The sequence below is a fragment of the Lipophrys pholis genome, assembly GCF_963383615.2.
Source record: "Lipophrys pholis genome assembly, chromosome: 7".
Taxonomy (NCBI): Eukaryota; Metazoa; Chordata; class Actinopteri; order Blenniiformes; family Blenniidae; genus Lipophrys; species Lipophrys pholis.
Window position 1 is genome coordinate 9,047,305 of NC_137638.1, and position 15,537 is coordinate 9,062,841.

A 15,537-nucleotide genomic window follows, 5' to 3' on the forward strand; every position below is an offset into this window, starting at 1 on the left:
AACTGGTGCTAAGCTCTCAGAGATCCTCTTCAGAGGAGTACTGGAGCAGGGCACCAATGTCCCTACCTGGAAACAGCTGAGAGCTGAAAGCCATCTCCATTACCAAGAGCTCTCAGATGAACAATAAGATCCTCTTCTACCCTGCAGCTACTGTAGCTCTCAACCCTTACACAACGGCGGTTGGATTACTGCAGCGCTCTCCACTCGAACCGGCGTAAGAACGAATGGTGAGGCCTGCGTGGAAAGTCATAGTTTTAACCACCTTCTGACGAGTTATCCGCCAACATTCTGCCTTCACCATCCTCCCCTCGGGATGAGCCCCACTCTAATGTCTGGTGCTGCAAAATAGACTTCATTAGACAGCAAAAAAAGACCTGAAGCCATGCAGCAGCACGACCATGTCCCACATTGTGTGAAACATTTCTCTTGAATCCATTTAAAAACATGTTTCTATTCTTTTTTTCTCTTCTATTTAACTAAAGTCAATTGATGTCAACACTTATTGTTTTGATTTTGTACTTTTTTTTAAATAGAATACAAGGACTAAATGAGTCACAGGTGATTGTTTGTTTCATTTTGCAAGGTTTGGGTCAAAAATACAGTTGTATCATTCACCAGCGTGAATGAGAAAAATGACTTTTTTGGAAAGCCAGAGGGAAGCATATTGTTTTGCTCATGCTGCTGTCAGCGATCGGGGTCTATCAGCCACTCATATCCAATTCATATTGCTTTCATCTCGAGCCTCAGCACTACCTGTGGGTGCAAACTACTGTCAACTGCACCACAGACTCACTGGTGGAAAAAGAAAATGAGGCAAAACCAGCAAGAAATGAGACTGTAATATGAACGGTGCAACCTGAGCCCAAGAAAAATACAAGCCATTTTGATCCATATCACCAATCCCTGTTAAATGATATACAATAAGCCCATAATTGATACAATTATGCCCCAAGCACAGGAAATAGAGACTTGCCGCTAACATTAGACTGCTGCGTAATTACCAGCTGCAAACCTTGGTGGGGTCCCTCCCTTTTAAACACAGGGACCGTGTCTGGTAGCAATTTTTGTGCCTTTCTGTTCCGATATATAACCATGTCATTTCATAACCCCCCCACCACCACCACCCCCACCCCAGCCCCCACAAAGACCTGCAACAAAGCTCAAAACATTTAAAGATAGTAGTTTCTGTGAGTGTGCCACGCACTTTACACTGCAGTCAGATGGCCACAGTCTTTCAGAGAGTCCTGCACTGCAGTGAGCTCTAAACTGAAAAGCCCCTGATCCCATTGCTGCATAGGACAGAGATGAATTGTAACTTCGATGCCCCTCTATGCAACAAACACGCTGTGATGGCTGTTCACAGCGACCTGGCGCCATCTAGTGTCAAAAAGTGAGAAAACGTTTGCGAGTAAACAATGAGTGATCTTTACTACTGCTGCAGATCCAGGAGCATAAATATGCATGAGACTGAGGGAATCTGTCGGGGGGGGGGGGGGCGGCGGCCTTTGATGCACTAAAAGGTGTTGAAGTCTGGGTCACTGCATAAGAATCCTGAATGAAATCAAGCTGAAACACTTGAGACTCACCTCACAGCTGAACTCCATGTCGGACTCCATGGTGCAGATCCTCACGCTGAAGCTCCGGGCTTGTTTCTTTAACAGCGTGTTAAAGCCCATCTTAGCTGCTAAGGCACTGGCCATGGCTAAAAGCTAATCAACTACCCACTAATTTACTCAAACGCGTCCTGTAGCACATTAAAAAAAAAAAAAAAAAAAACCCTGTCAGGACATGATGCACAGATCACTGAGACATCAGATTAAAACTGTACCTGAGAATCCCCAGCTTAGAAAGAAGAGGCAGAAAACTTTACAAAACACTACACTGAAACATGTTTGTGCAGTAAATACCTCGTTCATTGGGTACATGTGGTAGTTTCCCCCTGTATTTTCACGTAAAACTACCAAAACAAGTTAACAAGTGCAGCCAGTGCGAGCACATAAACACCACAGTGCTCCAATGCTAGGCGTTAGCTCCGACACACTGAAACTAACTAAGTTAGCGCACCGACGTCAACACCGCATCGTAAATAAACCCGCGTGAGAGCAGCCTCGGAACCGCGAAGTCCGTCAAAGTTCACGCAGACGCGTCGGGGAATCGTCCGCTTCCTCGGAAGACTTTAAAACGTGTCATTTGTGTCACAAAAAGTTAAAAGTGGGGAGTGAAGCGGCGAGCTAACTGCGAATAACCACTTGTTAGCGAGCTCATTCCTAATAGCGGTGCTGCGTTCAAGTGCAGTCGGGAATAACATGATGTTAGTTGTGCTCTACGATGTATGGATACAATAGAGTTGTAGTATTGGAGAGCAGACTTTGACAAGGTTTTAATCTTGACTAGGTCATGGTCCCTTAAAGTTCTGTTCTTAATAACGGTCTTGACAACAAAATTAGAATCCAAGACATATTTACTGCTTCCTTTTAAACCCATGTGATTATTGTAAAAAATAATGGCTGCGTTTTCAAATCAATGCTTAAAAAAAAAACAGTGTTTAAACTCTTTTAACTGTTGCTTCTTCAAAATAATGTAAGATTCCATGAGATGAACAAAGAACAGCATTTACTACTCCGCTAGTAATAAGGCATTATTTAGAATTTAAACAAATTAAGAAGAAATACCTCACATTACAAATGTTGGAGTTATTACATCCTAAAATATAGTGAATACACATTAAAAAATATATAACTGGGATGAAATGCAGATTAATTTATCATAGAAATATAAATAAATGTAATAATAATAATAATAATAATAATAATAATAATAATAATAAAAGAAAAACTGATTTTGGACACATTTGGGTGCATTTTTATTTCACATGAACATAGTGTAAGGCAATAATAATAATAGTGCTTTGTTTGTTTAATTAGTTCAAACAATGGACAATATTTATATACGGTTATGGGGAATATTTTCATGGTTTTTTTCTGACATTGTACAGACAAAATAATAACTAGTACGAGCAATTGTGAACTACATTTTCTTTATGTGAGTTGGAGTGAAAGTATTGCCCTGATAACTCATGTGTGGATGTTAAAACAATGAATTTATTTTACTCACAAAGAGAAAATAGTTGTTTTTAATGGCGTAAATGTGTTATATTGTCCAAACTTGTAATTTACGCGGGTACGAACGCAGCACCACTGACTTTCCTTCTGACTGAATCAACCAATCAGGGCGCACCACACGCCCCACGCGCCCGTCTCAGCCCGGCCCCCTGCGCCATAAAGGGGAGGTGCGAAGTCGATGAGGTAATCGGGGTAAACAGTAAAGATGGCGACGTCTGTAGCCGGAGAGGGGCAGCCGAGTCTAAATGGGATTATTTCCGACCCCCAGACGAAAAAACTGACCGACCTACCGACCGAGCTGCTCGAGCTCATCCTCTGCTTCCCCGTCCTCAAACATGTCGATATTTGTAACGTGTCCTGCTGCTGCAAGCGGCTGCATGACGTCTGCCACGGAAGGGGGAAGGTCTGGGGACACCAGTACAAACTCAGGTGCTGAGATTACTGGAGGGCAGTTTCTGGATTAAGCCTTGTTTTTAAACTATGTTTGGCACCCGAGCCGCCCTTGTTCTCTTTTCCTTAAGCTCTGCTTGGCGCTACCAGCCTATACCTGTCCACTTGAAGGCAGCTTTGTGCGCCGCTGCTGCTGCCGCTGCTGCTGCGGGCTGGCAGGCAGGCAGGCAGGCGGGCGGCTGTCAGCCGCTGACATTCTGCTGATGCGCCACATTCTCCGTCACGTCGCTTTCACGTGTGGCAGACGGCCGTGCGGCTCCTGCATGTTTCTCCTCGCATCATCCGCGAGTTGTGTTCATTTTCGAGCAGTGAACCCACCCCCCCACCCTTTTTTTTTTTTTTTTTTTTTAAATGAACGCCTGTGACCTTGAGTGTTGCGTGCAAACTGCAGAGATGAGTGCAGCTCTTGGCAGAGCCCTCCTCCTGACTGACTTGGCTTTGAGTTCCTCTTATTTATTTATTTCTCTCTCTGAGAAGCCCATGTCTACAGCAGGGTGATACGCGTGGCTGCAGCTAGAAGCAATGGGCTGCTGATTCAATCATCAGTGTGCATGCATTAATACTTTCTTTTTCTTTTCTTTTTTTTTTTTTAACTGCTTCATCAACAGATGGCCCAGACTGCAGAGGTTTTATCGTCAGAACGAGTGCTGTGACTGGCTCAGAGAGTATAAAACACGCCACAGAGTAGGAATACAGATACGGCGGACCGTGGAGTCCATCTCCAAGAGATTCTTTACAGAAGTTGTGAGTAATCAAAGCTGCATGATTAATGTTTCTTGACCCCTTTAAAGGTGCAGTGTGAAAGATTTGAGTAATGCTACTTTTGTGCAGTAGATGGCAGTAGTGAGTTTGAAGTCGGGGAAACGTTTTGCATAGAGGGCACGTTCAGACCTGGCGTTAACGTGCGTTTTGGATGATTCTATTACATATGATGAGCCATAAAGGCAAGTGTGAACAGGCACCAAAGCCTTTTCACTCAAGCCACTTCCCGTGGTGATCCGGGACGCATCCGACCACATAGAATTTGTAGTGTGAGCAGTGTGCATCACGGATACGTCTCAGGACGGTAGCCGGAAAATACTTCATACGTAAATGTCCTCAGTGAGTGCCGTGTTTTCATTTAAGAGAATGTGCCAGTCTGAGTCACACAGTCTGTCCAACTTTTCAAAGAAACTATTGAAAAGAACGTCCCTGCCTGGAGATCTGCAGAGACACGGTGCTTCATTGCGTCCTGGGCAGAATATAACGTCCAACACAAGATGACTCATAATCATTATTTAGCGAAAGTGACGTAGAGGTAGTGAAACAATCCAAACTCGAGTGCGAGCCAGAAACGCATGATATGAACAAGTGTAAACAGTCTGCGTCGCCACATATGATCTGATCGCCCAAAACGCGTGTTAATACCAGATGTGAATGGGCCCGTAGTCTTGAGTTTGACTGATCACATTTACCACAGTAGTAACAGACTTGTGCGACAACAGTTGCAATATGCTGCCACCTACTGGTGTGGTAAAGTCCAAAGCTATTCGGTAGCCGATGATGCACGGCAATTATTACATGATATCACTTCCTGAGATGTGATCATGCTCTTCCGTTGTAAATCGGACACGTCCACTAAAGCTGTTCTGTGGATAAATAAAATTGTGGTGGTTTTTATTCACAAGAAGAGCGCAAGTTAATACACAGCAGCATCATCCGTGTCAAAATAATACTCTTAAAATGTGGATATGTGTCCACCCTTGAGTGTTGAACACTTCTGAGCCATCAAACGTCGCCTCTTCCTGCCGTCTGAGCTGCTGACCAAGACAAGAGCATTTCAGCCAAATTGTAATCTTTTGAAAGTGAAGAAGAGAACTGATTCTGAGGCTTGTTTATTTAATATTTTGTATATGTTATTATAGCTCCATATAGACTTTTTGAAGAAGTTCCAATATTATGCACTAAATGTGTGACTGTCCCGATCTCCTTGTTTGTGTTTTGGAATCTGTTTCCTCTGGAAAGACAAACCGTACGACTGTTAAAGAAGTGGCACAGATCCTGTTAAGATTAGTAACATTAAGCTCCTCGGCATAGTTATGGAGTTAAATAATCACACTATTGATACTTAAATATTCAGTGGTAGTAGCATTGCCAATTATTTGAGTCTATAGTAGAGCAGAAGAGCCACCAGGTCACTGGGAATTTTATTTTTTTTCCCCGTTGGTTGGTGTGGATAAATATTCATACAAACAAACATCCGGCTTTGTGCCTGATCTGTATCTCAGCCATGCGTAGGTCAGGTGCTCGGTGACAGCTTCGCAGAGATCGAGTCGCTTGGGATGCCGGAGCACTTCTGCGAAGACGAGCTCCTCTTCATCCTCAACTCTGACAAGAGGTGAGGGCAGCAAGCCGACAGCGCACTGCTGTTTAGTCGACTGTTGGTGAAGTTTTATGCGACGATGACGGTCTTGTCTGTCTCTTGCTCTCCGTCCCCTCGCTAGGAAAAGCCTGACCCTGAAGTACTATGCAAAGAAAATCCTTTACTTCCTGAGACAGCAGAACATCCTGAGGAGTCTGAAGGCCTTTCTGGAGCAGCCGGCAGAGCAGCAGGCGGCTCTTGCGGGTGAAGCGCCCGTGCTCATTGTGATCACACATTTCCGTTTCTTCATTCACCTCAACTCCGACTGGCTGGGTTACACCAGGAAGGAGTGGAGGATTATCAAGACTGAGCAAAACCTGGACTAAAATGAGCGATTCTTAAAGAGGATATTCTTAATTATTCCAAACTCTTTTTTTTTTTTTTTTTTTTTGGTAAATTGACATTTATTTTTGAAGAATATGATTTTGTTTTAATCAAAATGAAGATAAATGAGAATAATTCTTTAAAATAAAACCTTCTAAAAACTAGTTTTAATGGAAGCTCAACTTAAAATGACCACCTATTACTCACCTTACAAGTACTTTCTCTTCATTTCAATAGGAAACATACCTTTTCTTTTTTGCTTACTGCCACTCGCTCAGTTACTTGTGGTTCTTTAATGCCAAGTAGCTTATTTTACCAATTACTGGTGGCTTGTCAGTTTATGAAAGATCTTCTGTGTGCAGCCATACAGGGCCGGCGAGGATTTGTAAGTGATTAAACACTTTAACAAAAAAGATCATCATGCTTTTTTAAAAAAAAAAAAAAAAAAAAAAAAAGGCTTCATCTAGTGTTATTCAGGAGGTTTAAACCACATTGTTGAAGTGAAACCTGCTCGTGTATAAGTTCTAGTAATGGCACAATGTATATTTGAGAGAATGTCAAAGTTATTATAACGTAAACATACATCAGACTTTTCAACTGCTCTGTTTATTCTTAATCGTTTTCATTTCTACCAGAGGTTTAGTATTTACCTGATCAATTTTCGATTTTATGCAATGAAATTCGGTTTCTTTCTTATTCCCTCCCTCGGTCCCGTCCGCCCCTGCAGGTGCGGTACTGGTGGATCAGTACTGTAACCCGCTGGCTGAGGTCACACTGGACAGCATATCTGCTCAGCTGGACGAGATCACGGAAAAAGTAAAGAAGACGCTGCGAATCAAGAACCCGTCTCACCCCAGCCTGCGAATCGCTCAAGGTGCCGTTCTCCGATTCCTTCACGTTTCCATACAGTCATCGTGTTGTGTCCCCCCCCCCCCCCCCCCCCCCCCCCCCCCCCCAACAAAGATTTATCAACACGAGAGCACAGAGGCTCAAGCCTCCGCTTCCACACAACAAAGTCAATACCAGTAAATCTATTCTGCAATGACTTCAGCTGGACAAAATGTGTATTTCCCATCTTCCCATTTTTCTTCCTGCAGGTGGCTGTTCTGTCGTGGAGGACTTTGAGCTCCAGAGGCAGGTGGTGTGCGCTCTGAACGCCGTCCTGTACGAGCAGCTGCAGTACAAAGGCAACGAGTGCGACTACTACAACCCCCTCAACTCCTACATCCACCAGGTATTCCTCTCACCAAGTGATGCAGATCCTCTGACGCTGGATTGCAATTTCCCCAACAGTGTTTGATGTGGGATTTGTTTGGAATATTTTCCCTCCAGGTGCTACTACGCCATACAGGCATTCCCATCAGCCTCTCTGTTCTCTACATGACGTTGGCCCAGAAGCTGGGCGTTCAGCTGGAACCCGTCAACTTTCCCAGTCACTTCCTGCTGCGCTGGTGCCAAAAACCAAGAGGGTACAGCTCCAACACTTTAGATTCAGCTACTTAATAAAAGAGCTGGGGTTTTGGGGTTTTTTTTTGCTCCTTTTCCACCAAATAAACATGTTTTGCCTTCAAATAAAAAGCTTAGAAATGTAGTTGTAGTTTTGGGGGGAAAGGAAGTGTTGCAGTCATAATTTAAGTAACACTACATTTCAAAAGCACTGCAACAGTTTATATCGGTTACTAAATAAGACACCAGACTCTACTATAAGAAAATGTTGAATTGGCTTTAGAATAGTTTTTACAAGGATTTGTTTTGAATCTAGATCCATCACACTTAAGGTGGAGACTTCGCCCGATGCCCCACCGGGTGAACAAAAAGATAAGAATATAAAAAAGGAATCCAGATATTAAGCAGACATCTCTGAGATAACATGCAGCTCAAATGCTTAACAACCGGGAAACTAAATGTCTCACGTTTTTCTGCATTTTATCATGAGCAATTCAGGGTCACAAATTGACCGAACGTGCACGTTTTGGGAACTGGAAGAGGAAACCAGAGGAAACTCATGCATGCACAGGGAAGACACGCAAACTTCAGACGGAAAAGCCTGATCTGGATTCGAACTCGCAACCTTCATGCATTTAGGCTATGAAGATAACCACAATATTAACATGCAGTTTTCAACAAAGTATCAGAAATAAGAAAAAATAAACTGGCATTCACTCACCTCTTTATTCGATTTATGTTCATACCATTCTTTCATTGCTTTTTATAGTCCAACAATATTTCTAGTTGTGATTTTTCCTCGTCGTTTTGATTTTGTTTTATTAGCTTCATGATACTATGGACGGCAGTTGGGTTTTTGTTTTATTTCTACATTTCAGTCCATCAGTAATGTGTAGTCGGGTGAGACGGAGCCTCACCATCAAGAAAAGTATAAAAAAATAACATGCAGTCGGCTAATATGATACAAATACGATGAGCCTGTCAGTGCCTTGCCTGCCATTTAACTCTCTTCTGTGTCACTGCAAAATGGTTAAATAAATCCTCTCCTGAGACAATAGTAACAGATTTAGACCCTCCATTGCATCAATATAAAACCAGTGTGATTTTAATTCTGAGCTGTGGATAATGCAGTGTGTCTGGGACAGTTTACTCAACAAATCTCCTAATTTAACACCCGTCACTCTTGCATAATAAGCCTTCACCTAAAGTAACCTGATTTGCCACTATTAAGCTTCATTAAGCTATCATCTACTGGATTTTATGACGGATGGCATTTAGCAGGCTTAATTCCCTTTTCTTGCAATGTGACAAAGTGAAAAATAATTCCCATATTAGCCACTGTGAGTCAGATCCACCTTAAGAGTGATAGTTATTTCGTGACCTGTGCTTTTCCTTCCTGCCACGTTTTCTGAAAATTGCTTTCGTAGTTTTTTTTTTCTCCATAATCTGACAAACAAACCTCAGATCAGGTTGAGTGGGAGTTTTATCGTGGCTGCTGCAGCATGAAGGTGTGAAAGGCAACTAAAAGTAATTACAGCGAGCGTTTCACAGGGGATTCGCTTTAAAGGCAATTATAGCGCGTGTACACATCCAGTTATCCTCTCCACATCTGGATGTTTTTTTTTTTATAAACTCTGACAGACCGAGTCAGACGGTTTTAGAATAAAAGGATCAAATAAAAGTAAAGGGATTTGTGTTTGGTAGATTGATTTGATGCAACCTTAGAATAAGTCTTTAAGGAACATGCATTTGTGGGATGACCATCTCCGCCAGCTCCATTAAGATTTGCTTCCAAGAATTCTTTCAACTGAGAAATAAATGTATTAACTTTTTTTTTTTTTTTTTTAAATCCCAACAGGAGTGAGGACATCTACGACTTTGTCTACATCGATGCCTTCGGTAAAGGCAAGCAGCTCACGGCGAAGGAGTGCGAGTATCTCATCGGCCACCAGGTGACGGCAGATTACTACAGTGCCATCAGCACCACAGAGGTGCTGCTCAGGATGGTGGGAAACCTGCTCAACATTGGCAAGAGAGGGTAAGACGAGCTGCAGAGATGAATGACTGCTGGCTGAGGATTTGTTGCTTGGGTCCAAGTTTCTGCCACCGGAACAGTTAATGTGAAGGCCATGATGGATTTTCTGGTCATGAGAAGCACTATTTTTTTTTCTCCTAAAGTAATATTTTAATTTAGTCTTGTCATCTGATGAGAGTACTTCCCAGCATCCCAGAGATCTGAAAGGTCTCGGAGCTTAAAAAAAAAAAAGAGTCACATTTGACTGCTGCGAGAATTAATTGAGGAGATTAATCCCGTCTTCCATTTTAAAATGTCACTCTGTGTTGTGTGGCTTCCTTCAGGGAGGGCAACGAGAAGTCGTACCAGCTGCTGAGAGACTCACTGGATCTCTACCTCACTATCAACCCAGATAATGTGCAGTATTTGCTGCTGCAGGCACGACTCTACTTCCACCTGGGAATATGGCCAGAAAAGGTCAGGACTCCGAAGAGATGTGATTTCTGACCCGTCGACAACTGCGCCGGTCTATTAGTTTATGTGAAACAGGCTCTTCTGTAGCACAGCTGCACTCACAGGTCACATATTTCACCTGACCACACTGTGATTTTTGACACTTGATCCCAGGTGCTGGATATCCTGCAGCACATTCAGGCACTGGATCCCTCGCAGCACGGGGCCGTGGGTTACCTGGTGCAGCACACGCTGGAGCACATCCAGCACAAGAAGCATCCCGTTACTCCAGAGGCAAAGAAACGCAGTGCCGCAGAGCACGTGGAAGTCCAGTACTCAGTCGGCCTTATAATGAAACATAAGAGGTAGGCCACACTGAGCCTGGATGCGATCACTTTGTTTGCATAGATTTATCCATCTGTCCCATTTGGTGTACATCAGCGCTTAAACTCAGAGTTTCAACCAAGTAGACAAGGGGTGTCAAACACATTTTAGTTCAAGAGTCATATAGCCCAGTTCATCTTGAGTGGGCTGAACTGGTAAAATAGTTCCATAATAATCTTTCAACTTAAACATTAAAGTTTTTCTTTGTTGTGGAGCAGAGTATACGTGATGGGAAAAAGTCTATACTTTTCAAAAACCAAACAATTACTACTGAAAATTACTACAATTTCAACATAAAGCCAATTTTAGTTATACTCTGTTACAAAATGGAGTGAAATGCAACCCAGTCTCAATCTGAATTGTGTAATAATTCCATTTGTCCACAGCTAAAAAAATAAATAAAAATTGCACAAAATGGCTCTGAAAGTGTAACATGGTTACCTTCAGTCTGCTTATTTTTGGCAGGCAGACTTCAGGTCACGTGACTGCCGAGTTACTCCCGGCATGAAGATGAAACATGGCGGACATCCCTTTCTATTTTTGTTGCTTTATTTCAAGATGGCTTGTGGTTTTAGCTTTGTCTTCTCCTATAGCTGTTGCATTATGGGTGTTTTTTTACAAACTCACCCTGACGTTATGGCTCGTTTGCTCACAACAAGGTTCACGGCAGCATCAGTGATATCTCAGCTTGGGTCTCAGTGTTGTGTTGTGTCCGCTACTCTTAAGTACATCTTTACAATTTGCTTGGGGGTTTAGTGGGCCGGATTAAAGCCTCTTGCGGGCCTCATTTTCGACACCCCCTGCAGTAGACGGTGCCCCGTACAGGATCTAATTGGAGCCTAATTTGTAAGGCTCTTAATCAGATGTGTGAACCAGGTCAGCTCGCTCCTCTTAATGTGAAGGAGTAATGACTCGACTTGAAGGTCGTCCCCGATGGCTAAACTCGTCACCCTGTCATGAACAATGCGGGGAAAAGAATTAATCTCGACTGCTTGTATCTGTGATCTCATCCTCTTGCTCATGACCCAGATTTCATCACCTTAGTTGGGAGCATGACTGTGGGATCGTCGCTAAACGCAGAGATTTGTCTTACGGCTCCGCGTCCTCTTCATTACAGTACAGACGGCACGTGATTAAGATCGAGATGGAGAGAGACACTAAAAAACAAAAGTTTGAGAAGTTGTTACTGTGTCTTATATTGTTTTGAGGCTCTGAAATACTGTGAAATGTAGGAGAATGATGACTTATACAGTAGCTTTCTTTTTCCAGAGGAAGCTCAAATCAACATTGAAGAGAAACGTTCTCTCAGCCAGGAAGGGTGATGGAAGCCATGAGCAGCTGCATGCATATAAGAAAAACCCATTTCATTTAGACTTTGGTGGGTTTATATCATTCCTTTATTTAGTTTGAGGGTTTTAATCACAATTCAAAAAGTGCTTTGGATGCGATCACAAACCATTTGTCTGCTATTCAACTAAAAATGTATTTTAATCCCATGTGTATAAAGTCATTGGTCTTGTAGAAGCCCTTATCTGTCAAAAATAAGAGGCTCCAACACTTGAACATGTCTTCTGTGTTCAACTTCCTTCCACCAGGTCAGGTTATAACTGCGTGATCTACGGCTGGGACCCCAAATGCACCATGAGCCAAGAGTGGATCACCACCATGAGGGTCCACCAGCTGCCCAACGGGGCAAACCAGCCTTTCTACAACGTGCTGGTGCAGGACGGGACCTGCCGCTACGCAGCGCAAGGTACAGACTTCATATTCCAGCATTGTCACGACAAAGATATGTTATGTTGAACCACGACGACAAAAAAAACCTTCAACCTAAATCGGTGTGTACGTGTTGATTCTGGAGCGAACACTCGACCTGACCTGATCGGTACCGAGGCTCAGACAGAGGAAAACCTCATCATATGTAGTCCCCTATGGATTTCCCTTCCTAATCGTGTGGCTCTTATATTCCTCACTCGGCTTGCTGTTGATGCAGCGCGGCTTTCAGTGTTTGTTCACCTTATCTTTGTTCTCTTCAGCGCCTCAGCGTCTGGTCTCTACCAAGCCTGAGGTGGATTTTTATCGATCACTCTGCCCTGCAGCAGCGGAGAACTTGAAGCTGTGGTGGCAGAATATATTTTTATTTGAGTATTTATTTTTGATGATTTATGGCACGGATTGTCCAGTCTGAGGTGCAGTCATGGAGTATGTAATCTAATTATTGATTAACTAATAATACATAATGTAAACACCGTCCCATATAAAACGGTCAGAAAGAAGCAAGCAAGTGTTGTTGTTTTTTTCAGCAATACCAGTACAAACAAACTGAAGAGAGTTCAGTTCTGAATGGTCAACATTTACGTCTTAGAAATGTTGTGAAGTTTCTCGGTCAAGTCCTCCTGGAAAACGAAAGAGTTTTTTGTTCAGAAATAAGTTTTGAAAGAAATCAAAAGTTAAGTGAAAGAAATTCATTGAAACAAGGCGATAAAGAATCCTAAGAGGGGGGGAAAAATAATGGAAAACCCGGAGCAATTAATGATGATTTTAAGTCCTGATGTAAAAGAAGTTTGTGTCAGCCGGACGTTTGTTCCACAGGTGAGGAGTGTGGGGACTAAAAGCTGCTTCACTTTGTTTCTTCCGACACTGAAACGCAGAGGAAACCTCTTCCTGAGGACCTCAGGGGTCTGGATGTTTCATATTCTAGTAAATCCGAGACCATTCAAGGCTTTTTTTGGGAAGAAGTAAGATTTTGCTTTAAAACTCAGGCAGCCAGTGCAGAGATTGAAACTCAGTTTTTTTTTGTTTGTTTTTTTAACTGACTCATAAACACAACGTTACTCTAATCCAGTGACATCGTATCCATTATCTGTCCTCTATCAGAGAACCTGGAGCCCCACTCGGCTCCCCTGGAGATCGGACACCCGGAGGTGGGCCGCTACTTCTCGGAGTTCGCCGACTCCCACTACGTTGCCAACGAGGAACTGCAGACACGATACCCGGAGGACATGGATGAAACCCTGCTAACAGTGCACGAGCTCTATCACAGACTGACAGCCGGCACGGGGAGCCAGGCGGCAGAGGAAGAAGAGGAGGAGGAGGAGGCGGCGGTGGCGGCGGCTCCTGCCGCTGAACAGAACAACCACCAAGCCATGTCCATGTAGCCAGAATACAAATCCCATCAGGTGGCAAATTACCAGTCACCATTTTTAAGTTGAAAATCCACTATAATTGCTCTTGTTGCACATATTTGAGATGAGCTCATGTTTATGAGAACAAAAAACAAACAAACAAAAAAAGCCTGTTCCAGTTGGTGAGTTTGAACATTTACATTTGCCCGTGTTTGTTGCAGAAACAAACAGACTTTTTGAACAATGCTGGGATGCTTTTCCTCACAATTCAAAGACTGTATCAGATTCAGGCCTAGTGCTGAGTTCAGGGAAAACTCAGATTAGCGTAGAAGTAGACACCATGAAGGAAAGACCAAGACGGACCCGAAGTCAGCAGTTAGGTGGAAATGTAAAGAACGTAAACAGAGAGTATCCAGGTGCTGTAAATCCTCCATTTTCCTTAAACCAAGGAATGCTCCTCTACCCGCATCGCCCTGCATCCATCCAGCACTGGCCTGCACCACCAGAGACTCCCCCCCCCCCCCCCCCCCCCCCCCCCCCCCCGCGCACACAGAACCACTTTGTAAATGGACTAACTTTAAATCTGCCATCTTTTAACCAAAAGTGTTAACGTTCACATTTCTAGAGGATCTTAATTGTCTGTATATTCACGAGTGAAACCGGTCGGCTGTCTTCGATGGACAAAACAAGAGGAAGCAGAGAGGAGATGCACACCGTGAGGCTGATATGATCGCAGAATGACTTGTGTGTGAGATTTGTATGCATCTATTGAATTTTGCAGTTGTTTTTTTTAAGAAATGTATGTGTGCCCATGGAGAATTGTACGTGACAATAAGGACTTGTAAATGTCTTGACCTTCACCTCAAGCTGTCCTCAATAACCCTGGTGTCGTTTTTGTTTTTTAAAGCCTTGGCTTTCCGTCCAGTCATTTGAGTCGCATAATTTTTTAATCTGAAATGCCGACATCCTCACCCCACTTCTCTTCTGCTCCTCCAAGAGGAACTTCAGAACGGCATAAACCACGTGCTCCTTCCACATGTGTGTTGAGTGCATCTGCGGTCTATATTTCTTTGTTTATAGTGTATTTTTGTAAGACTGCGTCCTTAACGGGCCTAAAATTAATGTTCCAGCAAGTGGTCTTAATGTGGACAGACTCTTTTCTTGATGTAAACTGAAACCTGTACATCAGGGACCTCAGTGAGCCGAACCTTGCATTCATATCCCCTGAAGTAACAGAGAATGAAGTGGAAGTTGAGGTTCATTTTTGGGGTCACTTCTGCATTCCGCTACACTTTTTAATGTTTTTTTTTTTTTTTTTTTATTTGCTAAGCACTGTTACAGAGCTGCTTAGTTTCATGAAGGCTTTTATCGGGCCTGGCAGTTTACAAAGAGGGGTAAGAGAAATAGTTACTAAACTGTTACTCCAGAAGAGTAGCAAAATCCTGAGAGGTTGACCGTGTCCGGGTGAAGGCTGACATTTACATGTCTTGTGTATTGGGCATGCACAAATCCACAGGAAAGGTTCTGGTTTGGACACATCAACACGTCTCATCACAGAGAGACCAATTTCAAAACGTATGCATCTATGAATACCCATGCACAAGTCAATCTGCTACTATATGAGCCCTGTAACATGCGGATTGAAACTGAAATGATTCTGACACTTCCAGGAAAAAAAACAAAATAATACAAATAAAGCGTTTCAAGTTTTAATACTTTTGTTCCTGTTTATTTTGCGCACGAAATAGAATTAATGGATTTCTATTGTTTGCGCGCGGGTGTGTGTGTGTGTGTGTGTGCGTGGACTATTCAAAATTC

General features: G+C 43.1%; 2 protein-coding genes across 2 annotated transcripts in view; one reads left to right on the plus strand and one right to left on the minus strand.

Annotated features, from left to right (window-relative positions):
- nf2a (NF2, moesin-ezrin-radixin like (MERLIN) tumor suppressor a) overlaps positions 1-2,278 on the minus strand; it is a 37,848-nt gene extending 35,570 nt beyond the window's left edge. The window contains exons 1-2 of the mRNA XM_080466776.1: positions 1,908-2,278; positions 1,587-1,744 (exon numbers count right to left, since the gene is read on the minus strand). Coding sequence (XP_080322902.1) covers positions 1,587-1,700 — 114 coding nt within the window. The 5' untranslated portion in view covers positions 1,701-1,744; positions 1,908-2,278. The remainder of the gene's footprint in view (positions 1-1,586; positions 1,745-1,907) is intronic.
- Positions 2,279-3,302: 1,024 nt separating this feature from the next.
- Positions 3,303-13,883, plus strand: fbxo21 (F-box protein 21). The gene is made up of 12 exons (XM_080467605.1): positions 3,303-3,551; positions 4,181-4,316; positions 5,840-5,949; positions 6,056-6,177; positions 7,025-7,171; positions 7,395-7,531; positions 7,630-7,766; positions 9,602-9,781; positions 10,102-10,234; positions 10,385-10,575; positions 12,190-12,347; positions 13,472-13,883. Exons 1-12 carry the CDS (start codon positions 3,328-3,330, stop codon positions 13,750-13,752), a joined length of 1,956 nt encoding a protein of 651 aa, XP_080323731.1. The 5' UTR covers positions 3,303-3,327; the 3' UTR covers positions 13,753-13,883.
- The last annotated feature ends 1,654 nt before the right edge of the window (positions 13,884-15,537 follow it).

Bases quoted from the DNA above. Each gene is read 5' to 3' on its own strand.
- fbxo21 (XM_080467605.1), top strand. From the start codon at position 3,328: ATGGCGACGTCTGTAGCCGGAGAGGGGCAGCCGAGTCTAAATGGGATT. The intron at 7,532-7,629 runs GTATTCCTCTCA...TTTTCCCTCCAG, and splicing joins TCAACTCCTACATCCACCAG to GTGCTACTACGCCATACAGG. The intron at 12,348-13,471 runs GTACAGACTTCA...GTCCTCTATCAG, and splicing joins CTGCCGCTACGCAGCGCAAG to AGAACCTGGAGCCCCACTCG.